General features: G+C 43.2%; 1 protein-coding gene across 1 annotated transcript in view; it reads left to right on the top strand.

The window, feature by feature from the left end:
- The window catches only part of FBXL13 (F-box and leucine rich repeat protein 13), a 244710-nt gene that overhangs the window by 70009 nt on the left and 155051 nt on the right, over nt 1–19650 (top strand). The window contains exons 8-9 of the mRNA XM_008258313.5: nt 11948–12043; nt 16409–16541. Of these exons, the coding sequence (XP_008256535.3) occupies nt 11948–12043; nt 16409–16541 (229 nt within the window). The remainder of the gene's footprint in view (nt 1–11947; nt 12044–16408; nt 16542–19650) is intronic.

The raw sequence follows: 19650 nt of genomic DNA on the forward strand, positions 1-19650 counted from the left end.
TCACCCTCAAGGCGTCTCCTCCGATTATGTTAGTAATTTGGGCTCATTATATGTGTTTCAGAGGGACGTAAACATTCAGTCCATGGCAATGTTTCTCAGTACCATTTAAAATAAAAATGTTATTCTGAAAATACATTCCATATGGGTCTGACTCATGGTGGTTATAGCCCAGTATTGAACATTGGATTCAAAGGACACATAGACTAATATTTCCAAGAAGTGTTCCATAAAAATATTTTTAAAAATTTTGTTATGGGGGGGGGGAAGCCATGTAATCCATAAGCTGTACTTTGGAAATTTATATTTATTAAATAAAAGTTAAAATAAAATAAAATGACAGCCTGGGCCCAAAGCCAAGAAATCACAGTTCTTTTGCCTTTGGCTTTGGGGGCAGCCTATAAGAGTAACCCATGTAAAGGTTAACAGTTGTTGGAGAAACAAACTTCTCTTAATCTGAAAGATAAAACTTTCCCCTGTTCCTGAGCATTGGAAATGGTTGGTCAGTGTGACAGCTTCCTTGCTCATCCCAGCAGTTTTTCTATCAACTTGACATTGTGGCTTATGAGACGGGGGTTGACAGAGAGTAATAGGATTTAAACTCCAATTCTTTTCAGCTGCTGGCTAGGATTAGCAAATGGAAATAACCCCTTTGCTGTTTTTATAAATCCCAGCTTTGATGTAGGTTTAAATTTGAAACATCTGAAATTTCTCCAGAGATGACATATAAAAACTACTAGTGGAAAGGTACAGAAAAACCTACCTTGGGTTAAAGAATCTATATCAGTTTTACTCCTAGACAGCATTTTGGGAAATGATCTCCATCAGATTTTATTATTACTGATCACTCTGTACTCCTTCTTGAACATTTATCAACACATTGCTCCAATAAAAGTACTTCTAATAAAAAAAATTTTGCAGCAAGAGAAAATGATCACATGGGTGAATAAGTTTGGGAAACTCTGGTAAAAACAAAGAAAAAACTTTATTATGCAACATCCAGAAAAGAATAGTAATTAATATAAGCACATATGCATTAATCAGATCTAACAGATATTAGCCATCGGGAAATTATACTTAAGAACTTTGTCTTTAGGGCCCTCTTTCAGCTGCAGAAAGACAGTGACATTAACGATTTGCTGTGGACCCTCTCCCACCCTCACCCCCCTTTCTCCCCAGAGATTATTTTTCCAGCTTTCAGAATGCCACAATACTCAACCTGGTTCTTCCCTGATTCTCCACTGTTGGGTCTCTGCTCCTTACACTGTGTTCTGGTATTATTCTGGGTTCTCCAGAGAAACAAAGTGTGTGTGTGTGTGTGTGTGTGTGTGTGTGTGTGTGTAGTTAGCCCACGTGAAGTCCAAACTCTGCCATCAGCAAATTGGAGACACAGGAGAGTCAGTTATCTCAACCCGAAGGCCTGAGAATGAGGAGAGCCTCTGGCCTATGTTTCAAGCCTGAGTCCAAGGGCAGGTGAAGCCTCAGATTGAAGACAATCCAGTAGGGAGGGAAAATTCTTTTTCACTCAGTCTTCTATTCTGTTCAGTCCTTCAGTGGGTCAGATGAAGCCAGTCCACGTGATGGAGGGCAATCTGCTTTACCAGGTCTACTGACACAGTGCTAATCTCATGCAGAAACCCTCACAGACACGCCCAGAAGTCTTGTTCAACTGACACAGAAAATCAACTCACACAAGTCTACCCTTTGTCAGAATGGCAGCCGCACACATCTCCTTAAGCCATGCTTAATCTCCAACTAAGTAAGGACAGCAATAAGGTCACCTATCCTCTGCATAATCAACAACAGAATATGGGAAGATATAAGATAAAATACTTAAGTTTGTTCACTCTTCTTCTTGACATCCTACAGTTTAAATACCAGGATGCAAAATCAAAAGTACTTCAATACTATGATATGAAGTCAATAAATCTTCTTACATGATAAAAGAGAGGGAAGAAAAGTATATCATATATATACATAGAATATATATAAATATATAATCTTAATGTAAGTTTATATATAAATATAAAAATAGGTATATATTATGTATTTATAACAAAATAAAGAGGAATACTCTGACAATTGCAATCTCTTCTGTAACTGGTCCTGTGGTTGTAGCTGATATTTAGAACTATGTTCTTCTACTACTTTTTGTTTTTAATAAGTTCCTTGGGTAATCATTATTTCTTGTGTGTGTGTGTGTGTGTGTGTGTGTATGTGTGGTTCAAACCTTCACTGCTCAAAGGCCTGTGCCACTAGTAGTCCTTGGATTGGGTGGCTGTGGTTTTCCATTGATGTTCATTGTAGGGCACGGTAACAGTAAGAGACATCCTATGGGATCTTCTCCAAACATGCTCTTCCTCACCGTCACTATAGAGCAGTGGTTCAGTTTCTCCTTGACAGGCAGAATCAGTCACCCCAATCAGCAAATAACTCCCTTCTTTGCCTGCTATTTGAAAGGCAGAGTTACATAGAGGCAGAGAGAGAGAGAGAGAGAAGAGAAGAGAGAGGTCTTGCATCTGCTGGTTTATTCTTCAAATGGCTGAAACAGCCAGAGCTGGCCAGATCCAAAGCCAGGAGCCAGGAGCTTCTTCCAGGTCTCCCATGTGGGTGCAGGGGCCCAAACACTTGTGCTATCTTCCACTGCTTTCCTAGGCCACAGCAGAGAGCTGGATGGGAAGTGGAGCAGCCGGGTCTTGAACCGACGCCCCTATGGGATGCCAGCACTGCAGGTGGCTGTTTTACCAGTTATGCCACAGCGCCAGCTCCCTTCTTTGCCTGTTGATTCAGAGGTGTGAGGAGGTCAGAGTAGCCTGGTGGCAGAATTCACCTCCAGTTCAGTGGAATCATTATTACATCTCCTGGTGGAAAGATTACTCCTTTTGGAACTAAGACCTCTAGGTCAGCAGCATAAGATCATGGGAACAGGGAGTAAAATTTCTCCTAGAGGGTTACCCGGTAGCAGTGAGTGTGCCGCTTCCATTCCCGCTGTTTGAGTCCTGGACCTGCAAATCCTGGTGAGTTGGGAAGTCAGCACTATCAGTTGGATGCTGATCTGGAGCACAGATAGCCTTTTGGAGAACCTTGCCCCAGCCCAGCAATGTATTGCCACCTACTGGGCACCGCCATCCCCCCATCCTATCAAATGCCTGCTCCAGGAGACTGGGGAATTTGGCAAGACCAGTGATACCATGAACCTGGGCCCTGAGGCAAGTATTTTGTTGTGAAGCTCGTTGGTGTGAAGCAATGCTGTGTATATTCAAAACCATGACTTCCCACCAATACCCTGGTTCCAATCTAATACCACAGGGTTCAGTCTAGTTTTTTTCCTTTCATACTTGTAAATATCTTCTAGAACAAGAAACTAGGCTCCCCATTTCCAAATATTTTTACCTATTTGACCTTTCCTCCAATAGATACCAAGTCCCCCTGGCCGGGCCACCGTTCCTGCACCAGTACCCCCTGCATGTCCTCTCCTCTGACATCCGCACAGCCCAGTCCCTGGGTAAATTCCCCGGGTACATTCACTCCTCAGCCCACCAACACCCTGCAGGGTGACTGCCGCCTTAGCTCCTCTGGGGTTCCCACTCCTTGATGAGAGCTTTTTCCTCTTCCTCAAGCCCTCACCCCTGTGCCAGCCCAGCCCCCTCACACGGTGCCAGCTGCCAGCTTCCACACCAGGCCCTCCTCCCACCCAGGGTGGATGCCCGTCTCCCTCCTCACTGAGACTCGGGTGTCTGTGCAGGGCAGCCCTCCTGGGAGGACGCCCTCCTCACCTTGCTTGGCTCTGACCCCTCCTCTGGCCACTGCCCCATCCCCTGATGGTGCCTACTTCACTCAGTCCCACTGCACGGCCTGGGCAAGGGCAGGGGTCCAGGTTCTCCCCTCATCTTTCTTTTGTTCCTGGCAGAGGACCAACCCACCGGAAGACATAGGTTTTGGCGCCTTATGCATGTTGGAGCAAAATTGCGCTTTTCATTTTTATTATATTTTACTTTCCATTGGGGAGAAAATCTTTTCCATTTCTGCAGCTGCGAGGTGTGGAACCCTGGTTACAGAGCTCACTAGTCGGGCCTCCTCTCAGTCACTGGATGGAGGTACCAGAGGGAGGTACCTATGTAGGTTTTAAGAAAATCAGCCTTTCATTGGATCGTTTTCTCATGTCTTCTTTTCTGATTGTACAAGCTTCAAGAAGTGAAGGCGTCTTGACCTGATGAGAAGCCCTTCTTCATCTTGACTGAGCTACATGAGTATTTAGTCCTTGTAGAATGCACTGGCCAGTAGATGTGCCAAAGCATTTGTAAACTAAGTGCTGTGCACTTGCTAAGGAGGCCTTGCTGTTGCTAGTTGATGATGCACAGGGTCATGCCAGTCTGTAATGCCCAAATTGCGTCTTAATTTTTTAAAATTTTATTCATTTATTTTCATTTTGTTTGAAAGAGAGAGACACATACAGAGAAACAGAGAGGGAGAGAGAGCGCCCATCTATGGGTTTATTCTCCATATAGCCCCAATATCTAGAGCTTGGCCAGGCCAAAGCCAGGAGCCTGGAACTCTACCCAGGTCTCCTATATAGGTGGTAGGGATTTATTTGAGAGACAGAGGGACAAACAGAGACAGAGCGCCCATTTGCTGGTTCACTCCCCAACTGTCTGCAACAGTCAGGACTGGACTGGTCTGAAGCCAGGAGTCAGGAACTCAATCCAGGTCTCCCGACATGGGTAGCAGGGAGCCAACTTCTTGAGCCATCACCTGCTGCCTTACAGCACCAGGAAGCTGAAGAAAGGACTTGGAGCTGAGAATCAAACCCAAGAACTCTGATGTGGCATGTGGGCATCTTAATGGACAACTGTCATGCTGAACATCTGGCCCTTATCCTTACTATTTTTTATTTAAAAATGTATTTATTTATTTATTTAAAAGGTAGAGTTACACACACACACACACACACACTCAGAGAAAGAGAGAGAGAGAAGGAGAGAGAGAGAAATATTGAGCTTCCTCCCATCCATTGGTGTACTCCCCAAATGACTGCAATGACTGGGGCGAGGCTGGACTGAAGTCAGAAACCTGGAACTCCATCCGTATTTCCCATGTGCATGGCAGGAGCCCAAATACTTGGACCATCTTCAGCTGTTTTCCCAGGCACATTAGCAGGGAGTTGGATTGGAAATGCAGCAGCTGGGACTTGAACTTGTGTCCATGCAGGATGCCACATTGCATGCAGTGGCTTAACCCACTGTACCACAGCACTGGCCCTGTTAGTCCCCTTTCTTGTTTCATTATTTGTTCATGGGCCACTAGGTGCTCTTTCTTGTGAAGATCCAAAGTCCCTGGCACACAGTGTGTGCAGACACATGGTGAATAGCACTGAGTAGCTTCCCTTGTCATACTGTACTCGTAGACTTTCAGTGATACACAGTTTTCTTAAAACTCTCCTTTTTCATCTGTGTCCTATCTTGTCACTGTTTTGGGGTTAGGGTATCTTGTACAGAAGAATGAGCCAGAATAAATTATCTATGGAATTGCATTAGGAACCCACACTCCCCCACCCTATGTTCTTCTAGATTGCCCTGTTGGCAACAGCCCATGTTCTATGTGGAATTGTCGTCTAGCTTTTCCAAGTGTGATTACAGAGGAATGTTGTGAAATTCCCAACATATATTGTACAAAAATGGCACCACTCTCTTGGAGAAGCTGTTAAGTCCATGTTAATTGCACTTACGTTTTTATTCCACTGTTCCGCTCAAGTGTGGACTACTTACCTTTAAATGCTTCTAGGCAATGTTCTGTGGAATCAATGAGGTATGACTTGTAAAGTAGGTGCTTAACAAATGCATGTTAAATGAACTACTGAGTAAATTAGTAACTCCCTGCATACTGGAAAAGGCATCGGAATCCTCACATATTAGGAAGGCATTATATGGTTTAATTCTGATAGCTGCTTTGTTCTCTGCTATGTAGACAGGAATGCAAATAGACTTTTCTCATAAAAAATATGTCTCCACTAATGCAAGAATTTAACACCTAGATTCTGAGTTGGATCTATTTAGATATGGAATTTTATTCTTTTTCTATAATTAATACACTGCTAGAATTCATAAGTGAGAATAACTTAATCCCATACTATGGAAAAAATAAACCCTTTAACCTAACAGTAAAATTACACAAGGGCAATACAATTAAGAGTCTAGGGATTAAAAAAAAAGATTTATTTATTTGAAAGGCAGAGTTACAGAAAGAGACAGACAGACAGACACACACACACACACACACACACAGAGGTCTTCCATTCACTGGTTCATTCTACAAATGGCCACAACAGCCGGAGCTGGGCTAATCCTAAGCCAGAAGTCAGGAACCAGGAGCTTCTTCCGGATCTCCCACATGGGTGCAGGGGCCCAAATACTTGAGCCATCTTCCTCTACTTTCCCAGGCACATTAGCAGGGAGCTGGACAGGAAGTGGAGCAACCAGAACTCGAAGTGGCATCCATATGGGATGACGGTGCTACAGGTGGCGGCTTTACCCATTACGCCATGTGCTGGCCCCGAGACTAGGAATTTTTTAAAATATTTATTTATTATGTGAAATGAAAAGAAGGGGAGAGAGAGAGAGAGAGAGAGAGAGAGATATCTTCTATCCACTGGTTCATGTCCCAAATGCCTCTGCAACAAGCAGGTTGGGCCAGGCTGAAGCCAGGAACCAGGAACTCCATCCAGGTCTACACATGGGTGACAGGGACCTATATTCTTGGGCTATCTTCTGCTGCTTTCCCAGGTGCCTTACTTGGGAGCTGGATCAGAAATAGAGCAGCCAGGACTTGAACTGGCACTTTGATATGGGATGCTGGGTTTGCAGGCAGCAGTTTAACATACTGTGCTACAATGCTGGCCTCTGGAAGTCTTGGAATCTGATCATCAATCACAAAACTAATCACAAAATTTCATGCTGTGGGAGAGGCCATTGGAGATCAAAGAGGCAATAGAATCAGAGGAGTTGAGTAACTACTGGACTGTATAATGTCCTTCCCACCTCCAAACTCATGTCCATTCAGAATCCCCACAATGGGGCCTTATTTAGAAGCAGGATTTTTGCAGAAATACTTAAGATCAGGTCATCCTGGATTAGAAGGGGCCCTAAATCCTTTAACTGCTGTGTTTATAAGAGACTAGACAGGGACAGACACATATGTACACATGGGGGAAAAGAAAGCCATGTGATGACAGAGGCAAAGGTTGCCCAAGGCATAGAAAGGGATGTTGGTGACCATCAAAGCTAGGAGGAGGTGAGGGAGGATTCTCCTTGGCCTTCAGCGCTTTGACTTCAGAGTTCCAGTGTCCAGGACAGAAGGAATACACTGTTGTTTTGAGACCCCTGGTTTATAGTGATTTCCTATGGCCACCCTAGGAAACTAGTGGAGTAACCCCTCAAGGAGTAGCCGCGATTCTGAATAAAGGCCCACGTGAGCAGCTGTGGCCGGCTTATCTCCATCTGCTTCATGCATGCCGACTGCATGTAGAGGCGCTCTCTTCAGAACCGATGTGTCTTGATAGTTGTATGACTGTTTGCTGCCTCAGGGCTGTGATTCCGCTCCCTCTCTCTTGTATTCTTACCCAAGTCATTTGTTTGATCAGAAATTCGACCCCACGCTTCTACTGTGTTTCTGCACTGCCATTTCTCTACTCAAGGCCTGATCATAATTCTTCCTCTCTGTACAAGTGCAGGGCAGGTGCAAAACCACATGTACAGTTTTTGGGCCTCCTGATCCAGCAGATGTGGATCACAATCCCAAAAGGCACAATGCTGCCCACCATACTACCGAATGTTGAAATCTGGAAAGCACAACACCTCTAGACCCTAAAATATGGCGAATCATAATCATGAAAGATGCAAATCCCAAACATCGAATAGGTTTGAGCAATTTTGGTTGTATGTAGGATTTTTGCACCGTGGTAGACAGAAGGAGCGTCTGGAAACTTGGTACAGCGTGACTTTGAGTGTGGCTGTTTCCAAGATAGGTATGTGAAGCTGGGTGGACCACATGGAGTAGACAATGTCAGATCTCCCAAACATGTGACTGCACTGACAGGTCAACCGCAGCAAAGGCTTTGTGTGTAAGTGTGTGTGTACATAGGAACATCTGCACTTTCTGAGGAAATGCAAAGATGGACTTCTTGTACATCTGCACTAGTGGAAAGACGTAAGTTGTCAAGGTTGTGTCTCTTTGGATGGCTGCATGTGTGATGGCCATCCATCCCAGTTTTTGATGGCCCTTGTCAAAAGACTTAGGTTGTCTGTTACAGAGCATGCAGTTACCTACCAGAGTAGGTAACGCATTTAGACAGAGTGCTACTGCATTTAGACATTTTGCTTTTTGACCTGCTTCTTTAAGAAGATGATTCATCTGCTCATGACTACTAGACTCGTGCGACTGTGGTTAGTGCACCTGAGTGTAAACACTTGCAAAAATATATTATTATTACTATTACAATATTATTGTTATTGTTGCCTGCTGCATTGTGAAAGTACCTATGGAACATTCTGTTGTGTTTTTATGTTTTGCAAGTGAATCTCTTTTAAAAATGTAAATAAATGTCAAGGATTATTAAAATTATTTTTTTCAGGATTATATTTTCAGGATTTTGGGATTTTAGTCTCTAGTAATTTTGTTCTTTTGGGACTGCGACATTTGAGATTTTGGGCATTTGGGATTGCATCTTCCTGGGTTGTGGCCTAAACCATGTTCTTTGGATATTTGGTAGAGCACTCTTGTAAACCTCTGTGGGCCTGTGTTTATTTGATGTTTATTTATTGGTAGATTTAAGATGACAATTCACTTCTTTTTGTTGTTTTTATGTTCCAAACCATGAACATGGGAAGTGTTTTCACATATTTTGATATTCTTTAATTTCTTTTAGCTTTTTTGTAGTTTTCCAAAAACTAGTCTTTCTCCTCCCAAAAAATGAGGTTATTAAAATATTTCAGGCACAAAAAGAGACTTCATACAAGGAAAAACTGTATACTCACTGAGCATTCTAGGAAATAAAACTTTTTTTTTTACATTTTTTTTTTTTTTGACAGCAGAGTGGAGAGTGAGACAGAGAGACAGAGAGGAAGGTCTTCCTTTACCATTGGTTCACCCTCCAATGGCCGCCGTGGCCGGCGTACCACGCTGATCCGATGACAGGAGCCAGGTGCTTCTCCTGGTCTCCCATGGGGTGCAGGGCCCAAGCACTTGGGCCATCCTCCACTGCACTCCTGGGCCACAGCAGAGAGCTGGCTGGAAGAGGGGCAACCGAGACAGAATCCGGCACCCTGACTGGAACTAGAACCTAGAACCTGGTGTGCCGGCGCCGCAAGGTGGAGGATTAGCTTATTGAGCCTCAATTATTTTTATATACAGAAGATTGATTTAGTATATATTAAGTAAAGATTTCATCAGTTTGCACCCACACAGAAACACAAAGTGTAAAATACTGTTTCAGTACTAGTTATAGCATTACTTCACATTGGACAACACATTAAGGACAGATCCCACTTGAGAAGTAAGTACACAGTGACTCCTGTTGTTGACTTAACAATTTGACACTCTTGTTTATGGCGTCAGTAATCTCCCTAGGCTCTAGTCATGAGTTGCCAAGGCTATGGAAGCCTTTTGAGTTTGCCGACTTTGATCTTATTCCGACAGGGTCATAGTCAAAGTGGAAGTTCTCTCCTCCTTTCAGAGAAAGATACCTCCTTTGATGGCCCTGTTCTTTCCACTGGGATCTCACTTGCAGAGATCTTTCATTTAGGTCTTTTTTTTTTTTCCCCAGTGTGTCTTGGCTTTCCATACCTAAAATATTCTCATGGACTCTTCAGCCATATCTGAATGCCTTAAGGGCTGATTCTGAGGCCAGAGTGCTGTTTAGGACATCCGTCATTCTATGAGTCTGCAGTGTATCCCACTTCCCATGATGGATCGTTCTCTTCCTTTTTGATTCTATCAGTTAGTATTATCAGACACTAGTCTTGTTTGTGTGGTCCCTTTGACTCTTAGACCTATCAGTGTGATCAGTTGTGAACTGAAATTGATCACTTGGACTAGTGAGATGGCATTGGTACATGCCACCTTGATGGGATTGTATTGGGATCCCCTGGCACATTTCTAACTCCACCATTTGGGGCAAGTCTGATTGAGCATGTCCCAAATTGTACATCTCCTCCCTCTCTTATTCCCACTGTTATATTTAACAGGGATCACTTTTCAGTTAAAATTTAAACACCTAAGAATAATTGTGTGTTAATTACAGAGTTCAACCAATAGTACTAGAACAAAACAAAGAAAAAATACTAAAATGGATAAAGTATTACATTGTACATCAACAGTCAGCACAAGAGCTGATCAAGTCACTGTTTCTCATAGTGTCCAGGAAATAAAACTTAACAAATACAATTGAAGGCTTCCGTTCCCTCAGAGATATCTGCTCTTTTGAATGTTTATCATTCCCTCCATCCACGGTAGGAAGAACATTAGCCCCCAAAGCTCATTGTATTAATATGTAATTAACAGAATCCTGTAAGGCCTGACTTTTGTATGTATCTCTTTAGAGAATGGTATTTCTTTCTGTCAACTATCTTAGAATTATTACCAACTTGAAACCTCCTTGCATGTCAATATGTGAAATCCCATCATAAAGGTGATAAGTTCCTATTGAATTTTTAAGTAATTAAAATTGAAGTCTCAACATATGATAGCTGATCTTTGGTTATAAGTTCTCTTCTTCCTCCTCCTCCTCCTTCTTCATCCTGTTTCTCTTCCTCTTCCCCTTCCTCCTCCTTCTCCCTCTTTCTCTTCCTCTTCTTTTTCTTTTCATCCAAGGGTGATAACTGAGTTTTTGTTTTGCTAAAAGGTAGATTTAATTTTCCAGCTCCCTCTTTTATGATTCTGGATCCCTATTTGTGTCCCAAGCCTGAAAACTTTGTTCTGTCATTACATGACCAGTTCAGTCTGAACCCATTTATTATCAAAAGCAGGAGCTACCCCCTTGGCATTCCCAAGCCAAGCATCTGTAGCAGGAACACCTTATTGCCCATCTGGGGATGCAAGGACTGAGCCCTGGAAATTTCTCATATTGTTTTTTTTTTTTTTTAATTTATTTGAAAGTCAGAGTTACACAGAGAGAGAAGGAGAAGCAGAGAGAGAGAGGTCTTCCATCCACTGGTTCACTCCCCAGATGGCCACAATGGCCAGAGCTGCGCCGATCCAAAGCCAGGAGCCAGGAGCTTCTTCCGGGTCTCCCATGTGGGTTCCCAAGCACTTGGGCCATCTTCTGCTGCTTTCCCAGGCCATAACAGCTGGACCGGAAGTGGAGCAGTCGGGTCTCAAACCAGCGCCCATATGGAATTCTGGCACTTCAGGCCAGGGTGTTAACTCACTGTGCCATAGCACCAACCCCTCATATTGGTTTTAAAACTGAGTTATGCTTTGTAAAAATAAAAAAGGAAGAAAGGAATGAAGGAAAGTTTGCTTTATTGTTGACTGGTACTTTATATCAACAGGATTTTCTGATTTCCTCATCTATTATTTTTTTTTCCTGAAAATAGAAGCCAAAATGGGTTTGTTGATTTTCCCCAGGAAACTAACAACATTAGAGAGAACCCAGTTCAGTTCAGTAAACAGTTATTGGATGCCTTCTATATACCAGCTATGGTTTAGGGAAATCGCTAGTTTTGTAGCAGAATTCCACCTTTATTTGGAAAACCCAACATATGTGCCTGTCTTCCTCACCATCTTTGTGCAAGAATCAATGAAAAGGATCACATTATAGAAGTATCAGCAGATAAGTTCTAGCACTCCTGCTATTACAGTGCATAGATTACAAAACCATTACCCACACACAAGGTAAGTGGAAGAATTATAACAAAGTTCATGTATTTTTCAAAATTACTTTTTTCTTTGTGTTTAGATCTTCCTATACCTCAGCTTAAGAGATATAGTAATATGTGGCCAAGTTTGTCATGCCTGGATGTTGATGATACAAACAAGGTCATTGTGGAACACTGTAAGTAGATATAAATACAGTATGTTTTTGGTTTCTTCAAGGAGAATAGACTGTTGTTAAACTGTCTGTCCTAGGGACCGCCTTCTTCCCTGTCGTCCTGTCTATAGCCAACAAGTGCATTTGCTTTTCTTTTGTCCAAGAACAAGCCTGGAGGAAGAGATAGAAAAGATGATTTTTTAGGAGCTACATTATTAATACTTTAAAATTGAAGTGGTAGGGGCTGGATTATGACAAAGAGGGTTAAGCTGCTGCCTGCCACACTGGCATCCCATATGGACGCTGGTTCATGTCCCAGATGCTCCACTTCCAATCCAGCTCCCTGAAAACAGCCTGGGAAAGTGGCAGAAGATGGTCCAAGAGTTTGGGTCCCTACCACTCACCTGGGAGACCTGGTTTGTTTCTGGCTCCTGGCTTTGGCCTGGCCCAACACTTGGCCATTGTAGCCATCTGGGTGGTGAACCAGTGGATGGATGATCTCTCTCTCTGTCTCTCCTTCTCTCTGTATAACTCTTTCAAGTAAATAAATAATGATTTTACAAAAAGAAAAATTAAAACGGTAGATATAAATTTGAACCTTATATTGCATTCACACAAAGCCTCATCATATTCTATATATTTTACCCTACCTTGGTTTCCCTGTTAATGTATGCCCGCTTCCTTTCCATGAGCACAGACTGTAAAGTGAGCCCTAGGCTGTGGGAAGAACACTTCAAAATGTGTGATTTTTTTAATGACCTTCATAACTCAGAATTTGGAAGGTTTAGTTCTACAATAAAGAAAGGATGACCTTCATGTACCTGGCTGATGGTGAATAGGATTGGCAAGAGGTGGCTTCTGTGAGCTCTGGGTGGCCAGGACTGATTCATAAACAACAACATTGATACTGTAATATTGACAGTGTGTTCAGTTAAAAGTTGAGGTTTGCGACCATCCAGTTTCTCATTACCTTTTGAACAAAGCTATTCTTTGTTCTCAAATGTTTGTTATGATTTTGCCACATCTGCACACCAAAAAAATAAGGCCAGAAATGTGAGGAAGAGCAGGATGTAATTGTGGAAAGAGAAACGTGCTGAACATAGACAAGCTTAATTTTGTTTTCCAGCTTGGATTTTCACTGCCTGTGCTCTGTCCTCACCCAGAGAGGCCTCTGGGCAGAGCACCGGCTCTTTTCCTAACCCCTGCCAGGCTTTTGCACAATCTGTCCTTTTCTTAATACTGTGCATATTCTTTCTGCTCCAGACCATTTGGATTCCATTTTCTTCATTATGATTTTCCAAAAATAACAATCCCCCCACCCCCAAACCCTCTCACATAAGTCAGATTTATCCCTTTAAAGTCAGTGGTTCTGAGAGTGGTCCAGGGACCAACAGCCATCAGCATCACCCAGGAACTTGTTGGAAATGCCAGTTCTCAGGCCCCACCCCAGACCTGCTGAGTTAGAAAGTCTAAGGATAGCAATCATCAGTTTTCACAGTCCTCCCGGATGATCCTGATGTGGGTAAAAGTTTGGGGATCACTGCCTTAAACTTGACATAAACTTAAGACAGGAATACCTGAATTGTTGGCTAAGGTGCACTCACCAAGGCAGAATCAGTTCCCTTCTGGCCATAGTTGCACAGAGTATGAGTAGAGCTGCAGAGCCAAGAATGGGGTGGTGTCCTCATGGGATGTAAAAGTCGAGTTGACTTATTGAGCTGAAGCCCCTGGTGTCAGCTCCTCTTAGTTACTTTACGTTTTGGACTTTCTGAAAAATGGCGCCAGGCCACTGATTCTTAGGTCAGTCTGAACGTGTGCTATCATCGGTCTTGCAATCATTAACAATTGGAGGGGTGGTGAAGTCTACAGATAACTGGACCTTAGACAATAGGGAGTGTTGCCACCACTCATTACTTGATGGCATAAGTGATCATCATTGTTGAGATCACAGTGTCATCCAAGAAACAGATAAGAGAAGTCTTTGGGGAGACAATATTTGATTTTTTAAAGAAGATCCATGCTAGCGTTGTGGTGCAGCAGGTTAAGCCACCGCCAGCAGTGCTGACATCTAATATAGGTACTGGTTTGAGTCCTGGCTGTTCCACTTCCCATCCAACTCTCTGCTAATGTGTCTGGGAAAGCAGCAGAAGATGGCCCAGGCACTTGAGCCCTTGCTACCCACAGGGTGACCTGGATGGAGTTCCTGGCTCCTGGCTTCTGCCTGGCCCAGCCCTGGCTGTTGTGACCATTTAGGGAGTGAACTAGCAGAGGGAAGATATCTTTGTGTTTCTCTCTTTGTCTGTAACCCTGTTTTTCAAATAAATAAATAAATAAATCTTTTAAAAATAAAAAATAAATGTTTATTTGAAAGGCAGAGATCTTACATCTGCTGGTCTATTCCCCAAATGGCTTCAATGACCAGGGTTGGGCCAGGTTGAAGCCAGGAGGCTAGAACTCCATCTGGGCCTCCCAACTGGGTGGCAGGGACCCAAGCACTTGGGCCACCTTCTGCTGCTTTCCCAGATGCATTAGCAGGGAGGTGGATCGGAAGCACAGCAGGCAGGCCTTAAACCGGCACGCGTATGGGACGCCAGTGTTGCAAGCAGCAGCTTAACCTGATGTGCCACAATGCTCGCTCCCAATATGTCCTTTAATTTTTTTTTAATTGTTGGAGTCTTCTCCCCAGTGTCTCTTTGGACTGAAAAACATAAACTTGTTCCAGGTTTCAAAAATAGTACTAGGGCAAGAATAGTACTATGTAGTACTAGCATAGAAGTCTGTATTGGAAAATGCTAAAGTGTATTTTTGGCTGTGTGCATGTAAAGGCATCTGGCAACAGGTTTTTCTTACTTACATTTTAGTCTTACTCCATGCTCAATTTAAAAAATTTCCTTACTCTATATTTTGTGCTGGTCTGTTCTATTTTTTTGAATTAATAATAATAGCTAATATTTATTGAGTGCTAGTTGTGTGGCACCTTACTTGCCTTTTTCTCTGTTTATCCGTTGCAGGGTTAGGCATTGTTATTTTTCCCACTTTACAGATGACAGAACTAAGGCTGAGCGAAGAAACTGCCCAACTTGTTAAGTGGCCAAGATGGTATTCAAATACTTGTCTGTTCAACTACAGAGTGTGTGCTCTTGATTAGCAAATATTTATAAGGGACTGCCAGACCTGCCATTTGCTTTCCACCTAGCAGGCAGCATAAAATTTCGGCCCCTTGAGTTCTTGTAATATAGTCTTGAGCTCTCAGATCCCAGTCTCATAAAAATGTTGGCATCAAGGAGTCATATTCATGAAGGATTTGAGTCTGGCACATCTTCTAAATGTCGTAAATTTTGTCCTTCCATTGAATCGTCCAATCAGGTTTTCTCCTTCTGAGTTGTATTTTCTTTGCTCTAAAGTCAGCTTCAGTCCAGTGTTCTTGTTTGTTGTTGTTTAAAGATTTATTTATGTATTTGTAAGTCAGAGTTCCAAAGAGAGAGGAAGAGCCAGAGGGAGAGAGGGATGTTTCATCCTCTGGTTCACTCTACAGATGACCACAATGGCCAGCACTGGGCCGGTCCGAAGCCAGGAGCCAGGAACTTCTTCCAGTTCTCCCACGTGGTTGGTAGGGGCCCAAGTGCTCGGAACATCTTCTGTCGCTTTTCCCAGGTCATTAGCAGGGAGTTGGACCAGAAGTGGAGCAGCCGGGATGTGAACTGGTGCCCATATGGGAAGCTGATGCTGGCTTCACTTACTATGCTGCGATGCCCCGCCCAGCGTTCTGTTGTGTGGAAGCCCTCAGTGTATTTCATGTCTTCTGTTGGAGGGCAGGTACGCTGTTCCCTGTCTTCTGCTGTTAGATCCTGCAGTGGGTATCCTGTCCTCATTTCCGGGACACACATGTATGATCACATCTTCAGGGCCAGCTCCTGGAGGTGGAATTATTAGGATGAAGGTGGATTTAGAATCATTAATGTGTACAGAATGATGGCGTACCTTCTGCTTCAAAACTTTTCTTAACATCTCTGCTCTTTGATATTTGATATCTCATTGCTATTTTAATTTGTCTCAATTCACGAGACTGGACATCGATTGACTCATGTTAAGTCAATTGCATTTGTGTTTTTTATCCTACTTCACTGTATTTTTTATCCGTCAACCTAAATCATTTTTAGAATGAAAAGGAATAGTGTGTGCATGTGTGAGTGCATGTATGTGTGTGTGTGTTATTTTTGAAATTTGCATACTCTAGTAAATAGAGCACTCAGATTAACATTTCACACTTTTTTCTATTGGGGAATTAGGTGATGAAGAGCTTTTAGTACTTGATATTTTAAAATATTTAAAATATTTACATGACATAGGTATTTTTCATTTCTTAATGTCTTTGTTTATCCTGTCCAGATTGATTTTTCCATGGTGAAAAATATAATTGCTGATAAAGATATCGTGACTACACTGCACAGGTGGCGTCTAAATGTGCTGCGTTTGAATTTCCGTGGTTGCATTCTCCGACCAAGAACTTTGAGATCTATTGGTATGTGTCTTCACTATAGCTGCTGGTCTTGCTTTCCTGTTTTCTAATTAAATCAGTAAAAAAAGAAAAGAACAAATAAAACAGAAACTTTGGTGGCATTGTTAGGTCATAAGGATGCCAAAAACAAATATTTAAACAAAGGGACAGACATTTGGTGCAGATGCTGCTTGGGATGCCCACATCCCCTATCAGAGTGATTGGGTTCAAGTCCTGGCTCCATTTCCAATTCCAGCTTCTTGCTAATGTGCACCCTCATAGGCAGCTGGTGATGGCACAAGTACTTGGATCCCTGCCACCCACACGGGAGACCTGGATAGAGTTTCAGGATCCTGGCCTCAGCCTGACCTAGGCCTAGCTATCAAGGACACTTGGAAAGTGAGCTAGTGGGCCGGCACTGTGGCCCCATAGGCTAATCCTCTGCCTGCGGCGCCGGTACCCCGGGTTTTAGTCCCGGTTGGGGCGCCGGATTCTGTCCGGGTTGCTCCTCTTCCAGGCCAGCTCTCTGCTGTGGCAAGGGAGTACAGTGGAGGATGGCCCAAGTGCTTGGGCCCTGCACCCACATGGGAGACCAGGAGAAGCACCTGGCTCCTGGCTTCGGATCAGCGCGGTGCGCCGGCCGCGGTGGCCATTGGAGGGTGAACCAACGGTAAAGGAAGACCTTTCTCTCTGTCTCTCTCTCACTGTCCACTCTGCCTGTCCAAAAAAAAAAAAAAAAAAAAAAAAAAAAAGTGAGCTAGTGGATGGAACATTCTCTCTGTCTCTGTCTCTGTTTCTACCTGTCTCTGTGCCTTTTAAATAAGGTAAAACAAATGAACAGGAGTTGTACATTCAACAGTTGGTCTTTGCCCATTCTTCTTCTTTTTTTAAAAAAAGATTTATTTATTTATTTGAAAGTCAGAATTACAGAGAAGCTGAGGGAGGGAGGGGGGAGAGAGAGAAAGAGAGAGATAGAGAGAGGGGAGGGGGGAGGTCTTTCACCTACTGGTTCACTCCCCCAAATGGGTGTAATGGCTGGAGCTGGGCGGATCCGAAGCCAGGAGCCAAGAGCTTCTTCTGAGTCTCCCTCGGGGTGCAGGGGCCCAGCACTTGGGCCATCTTCTACTGCTTTCCTAGGCTACAGTAGAGAGCTATATTGGAAATGGAGCAGCTGGGACTTGAACCGGTGCCCACATGGGATGCCAGCACTGCAGGCAGTGGCTTTACCAGCTGCAACACAGTGCCGGCCCCATCCATTCTTCTTGACTGGTTTTCTTTTCTTTTCTTTTTAAATTTTATTTATTTATTTATTTATTTATTTTAGATTTTATTTTTATTTATTTGAAAGAATTACAGAGAGAGGTCTTCCATCTGCTGGTTCAAGCCCCAGATGGCTACAGTGGCCATAGCTGAGCCGATCTGAAGTCAGCAGCCAGGAGCTTCTTCCCAGTCCCCAATGTGGGTTCAAGGGCCCAAGGACTTGAGCCATCTTCTGCTTTCCCAGGCCATAGCAGAGAGCTGGATGGGAAGAGGAGCAGCCGAGACTAGAACCAGTGCCCATATGGGATGCCAGTGCCTCAGGCCAGGGCTTTAATCCACTGTGCCACAGCTCTGGCCCCCTTGACTGGTTTTCTTTTTTGTTTATTTAACATGTCTATCTGTGTCTCATCAATTTATTTACTAAAATATAATACATGAACATTTTTCTTTATTCAACACACACACACATACACATACACACACAGCTTCTACCCACTCCCAAAATGGCTGCAACTGCCTTGGCTTGGCCAAACCAAAGCCAGGTGCCAGGAACTCAATCCGGGTCTTGCACATGGGTGGCAGGTATTCAATTACTTGAATCATAATGTGCTGCCTTCCAGGGTGTTCATTAGCAGGAAGCTGGAATCAGATGGTGGAGCCATGACTTGAACCAAAGCACTCCTATATAGGTTGCAAGAGTTTCAGGCAGTGTCTTAACCTCTACAGCCCCAAGATACATGTTTTACTAGACACATATTTCTGGAAATGAGAGAAATAGTATATATTTTTTAAAAGCATGCATCCATTCTGATTCTAGATAACGAGAAAGAATGTTACATATACTTGTACATGTGTAAATGTCAATATGGGTTAGTCTAAAGAGATTAATGGGTAAAATGAAGTTGCAGAATTATATATATAATCTGATACCATTTGTATATAATTTTCAACATGAAAATATATGTATATACATTACTTTTGTTCTGAAATAAGTTAACAGTATTATTTATTTATTTAAAAGGCACAGTGACAGACAGAGAGAAAGAGAGGGAGAGAGAGACAGAGACAGAGATACATGTGGATCTTTTACATCTTTTGATTCACTCCACAAATGCTTGCAAAAGCCTGGCCGGGCCAGTCCAAAGCCAAGAACCAAGAGCTCCATCCTGGTCACCCACATAGGTAGCAGGGGCCCAAGTTCTTAGTTCATCCTCCACTGCTTCCTGGGTGCATTCCCAGGGAGCTGGATGGTAAATGGAGTCGCTGGGACTCAAACCAGGCACTCTCATATCAAACGCAGGTGTCACAAGTGTGACTTAACTTGCTGCCCCACAATAGCTACCCCTCAATCACATATTTTAAAGGAAATATGTATACACCTGGTAACCCATGGAAGACATGCACAGGGTAAAAAAGCTACAAATGCAAGATAGTGTCATGGAAGGTGGGAAAAGTGTTTAATAAAATAGGGAAAAAGTACACAAGGAGTTTCAACTGTATCAGCAAAATAGCTTTTTTTAAAGAAGTCATACAAAATGGAATAATTCTGACTGGTTATTTTCAGTGCTCTAGAAAGCTGTAGTTTTTGTGATGTTATTGTAGCTGATCACATAGTAAACTGTCTTCTTGTTTTCAGCAGTTTTAAAAAAGATTTATTTATTTACTTGAACGGCAGAGTTACAGGGTTGAGGGGAGAGACAGAAATATCTTCCATCTGCTGGTTCACTCCCAGTGACCACAAGGACCTAAGCTGGCTGGGCCAAAGCCAGGAGCCAGGAGCATCTTCCAGGTCTCCTTTGTGGGTTCAGGGACCTAAGCACTTGGGTCATCTGCTGCTGCTTTCCCAGGTGTATTAGCAGGGTATTGGATCAGA

The sequence above is a fragment of the Oryctolagus cuniculus genome, chromosome 3 (assembly GCF_051225735.1).
Source record: "Oryctolagus cuniculus isolate XC-2025 breed Fujian yellow rabbit chromosome 3, ASM5122573v1, whole genome shotgun sequence".
Lineage (NCBI taxonomy): Eukaryota > Metazoa > Chordata > Mammalia > Lagomorpha > Leporidae > Oryctolagus > Oryctolagus cuniculus.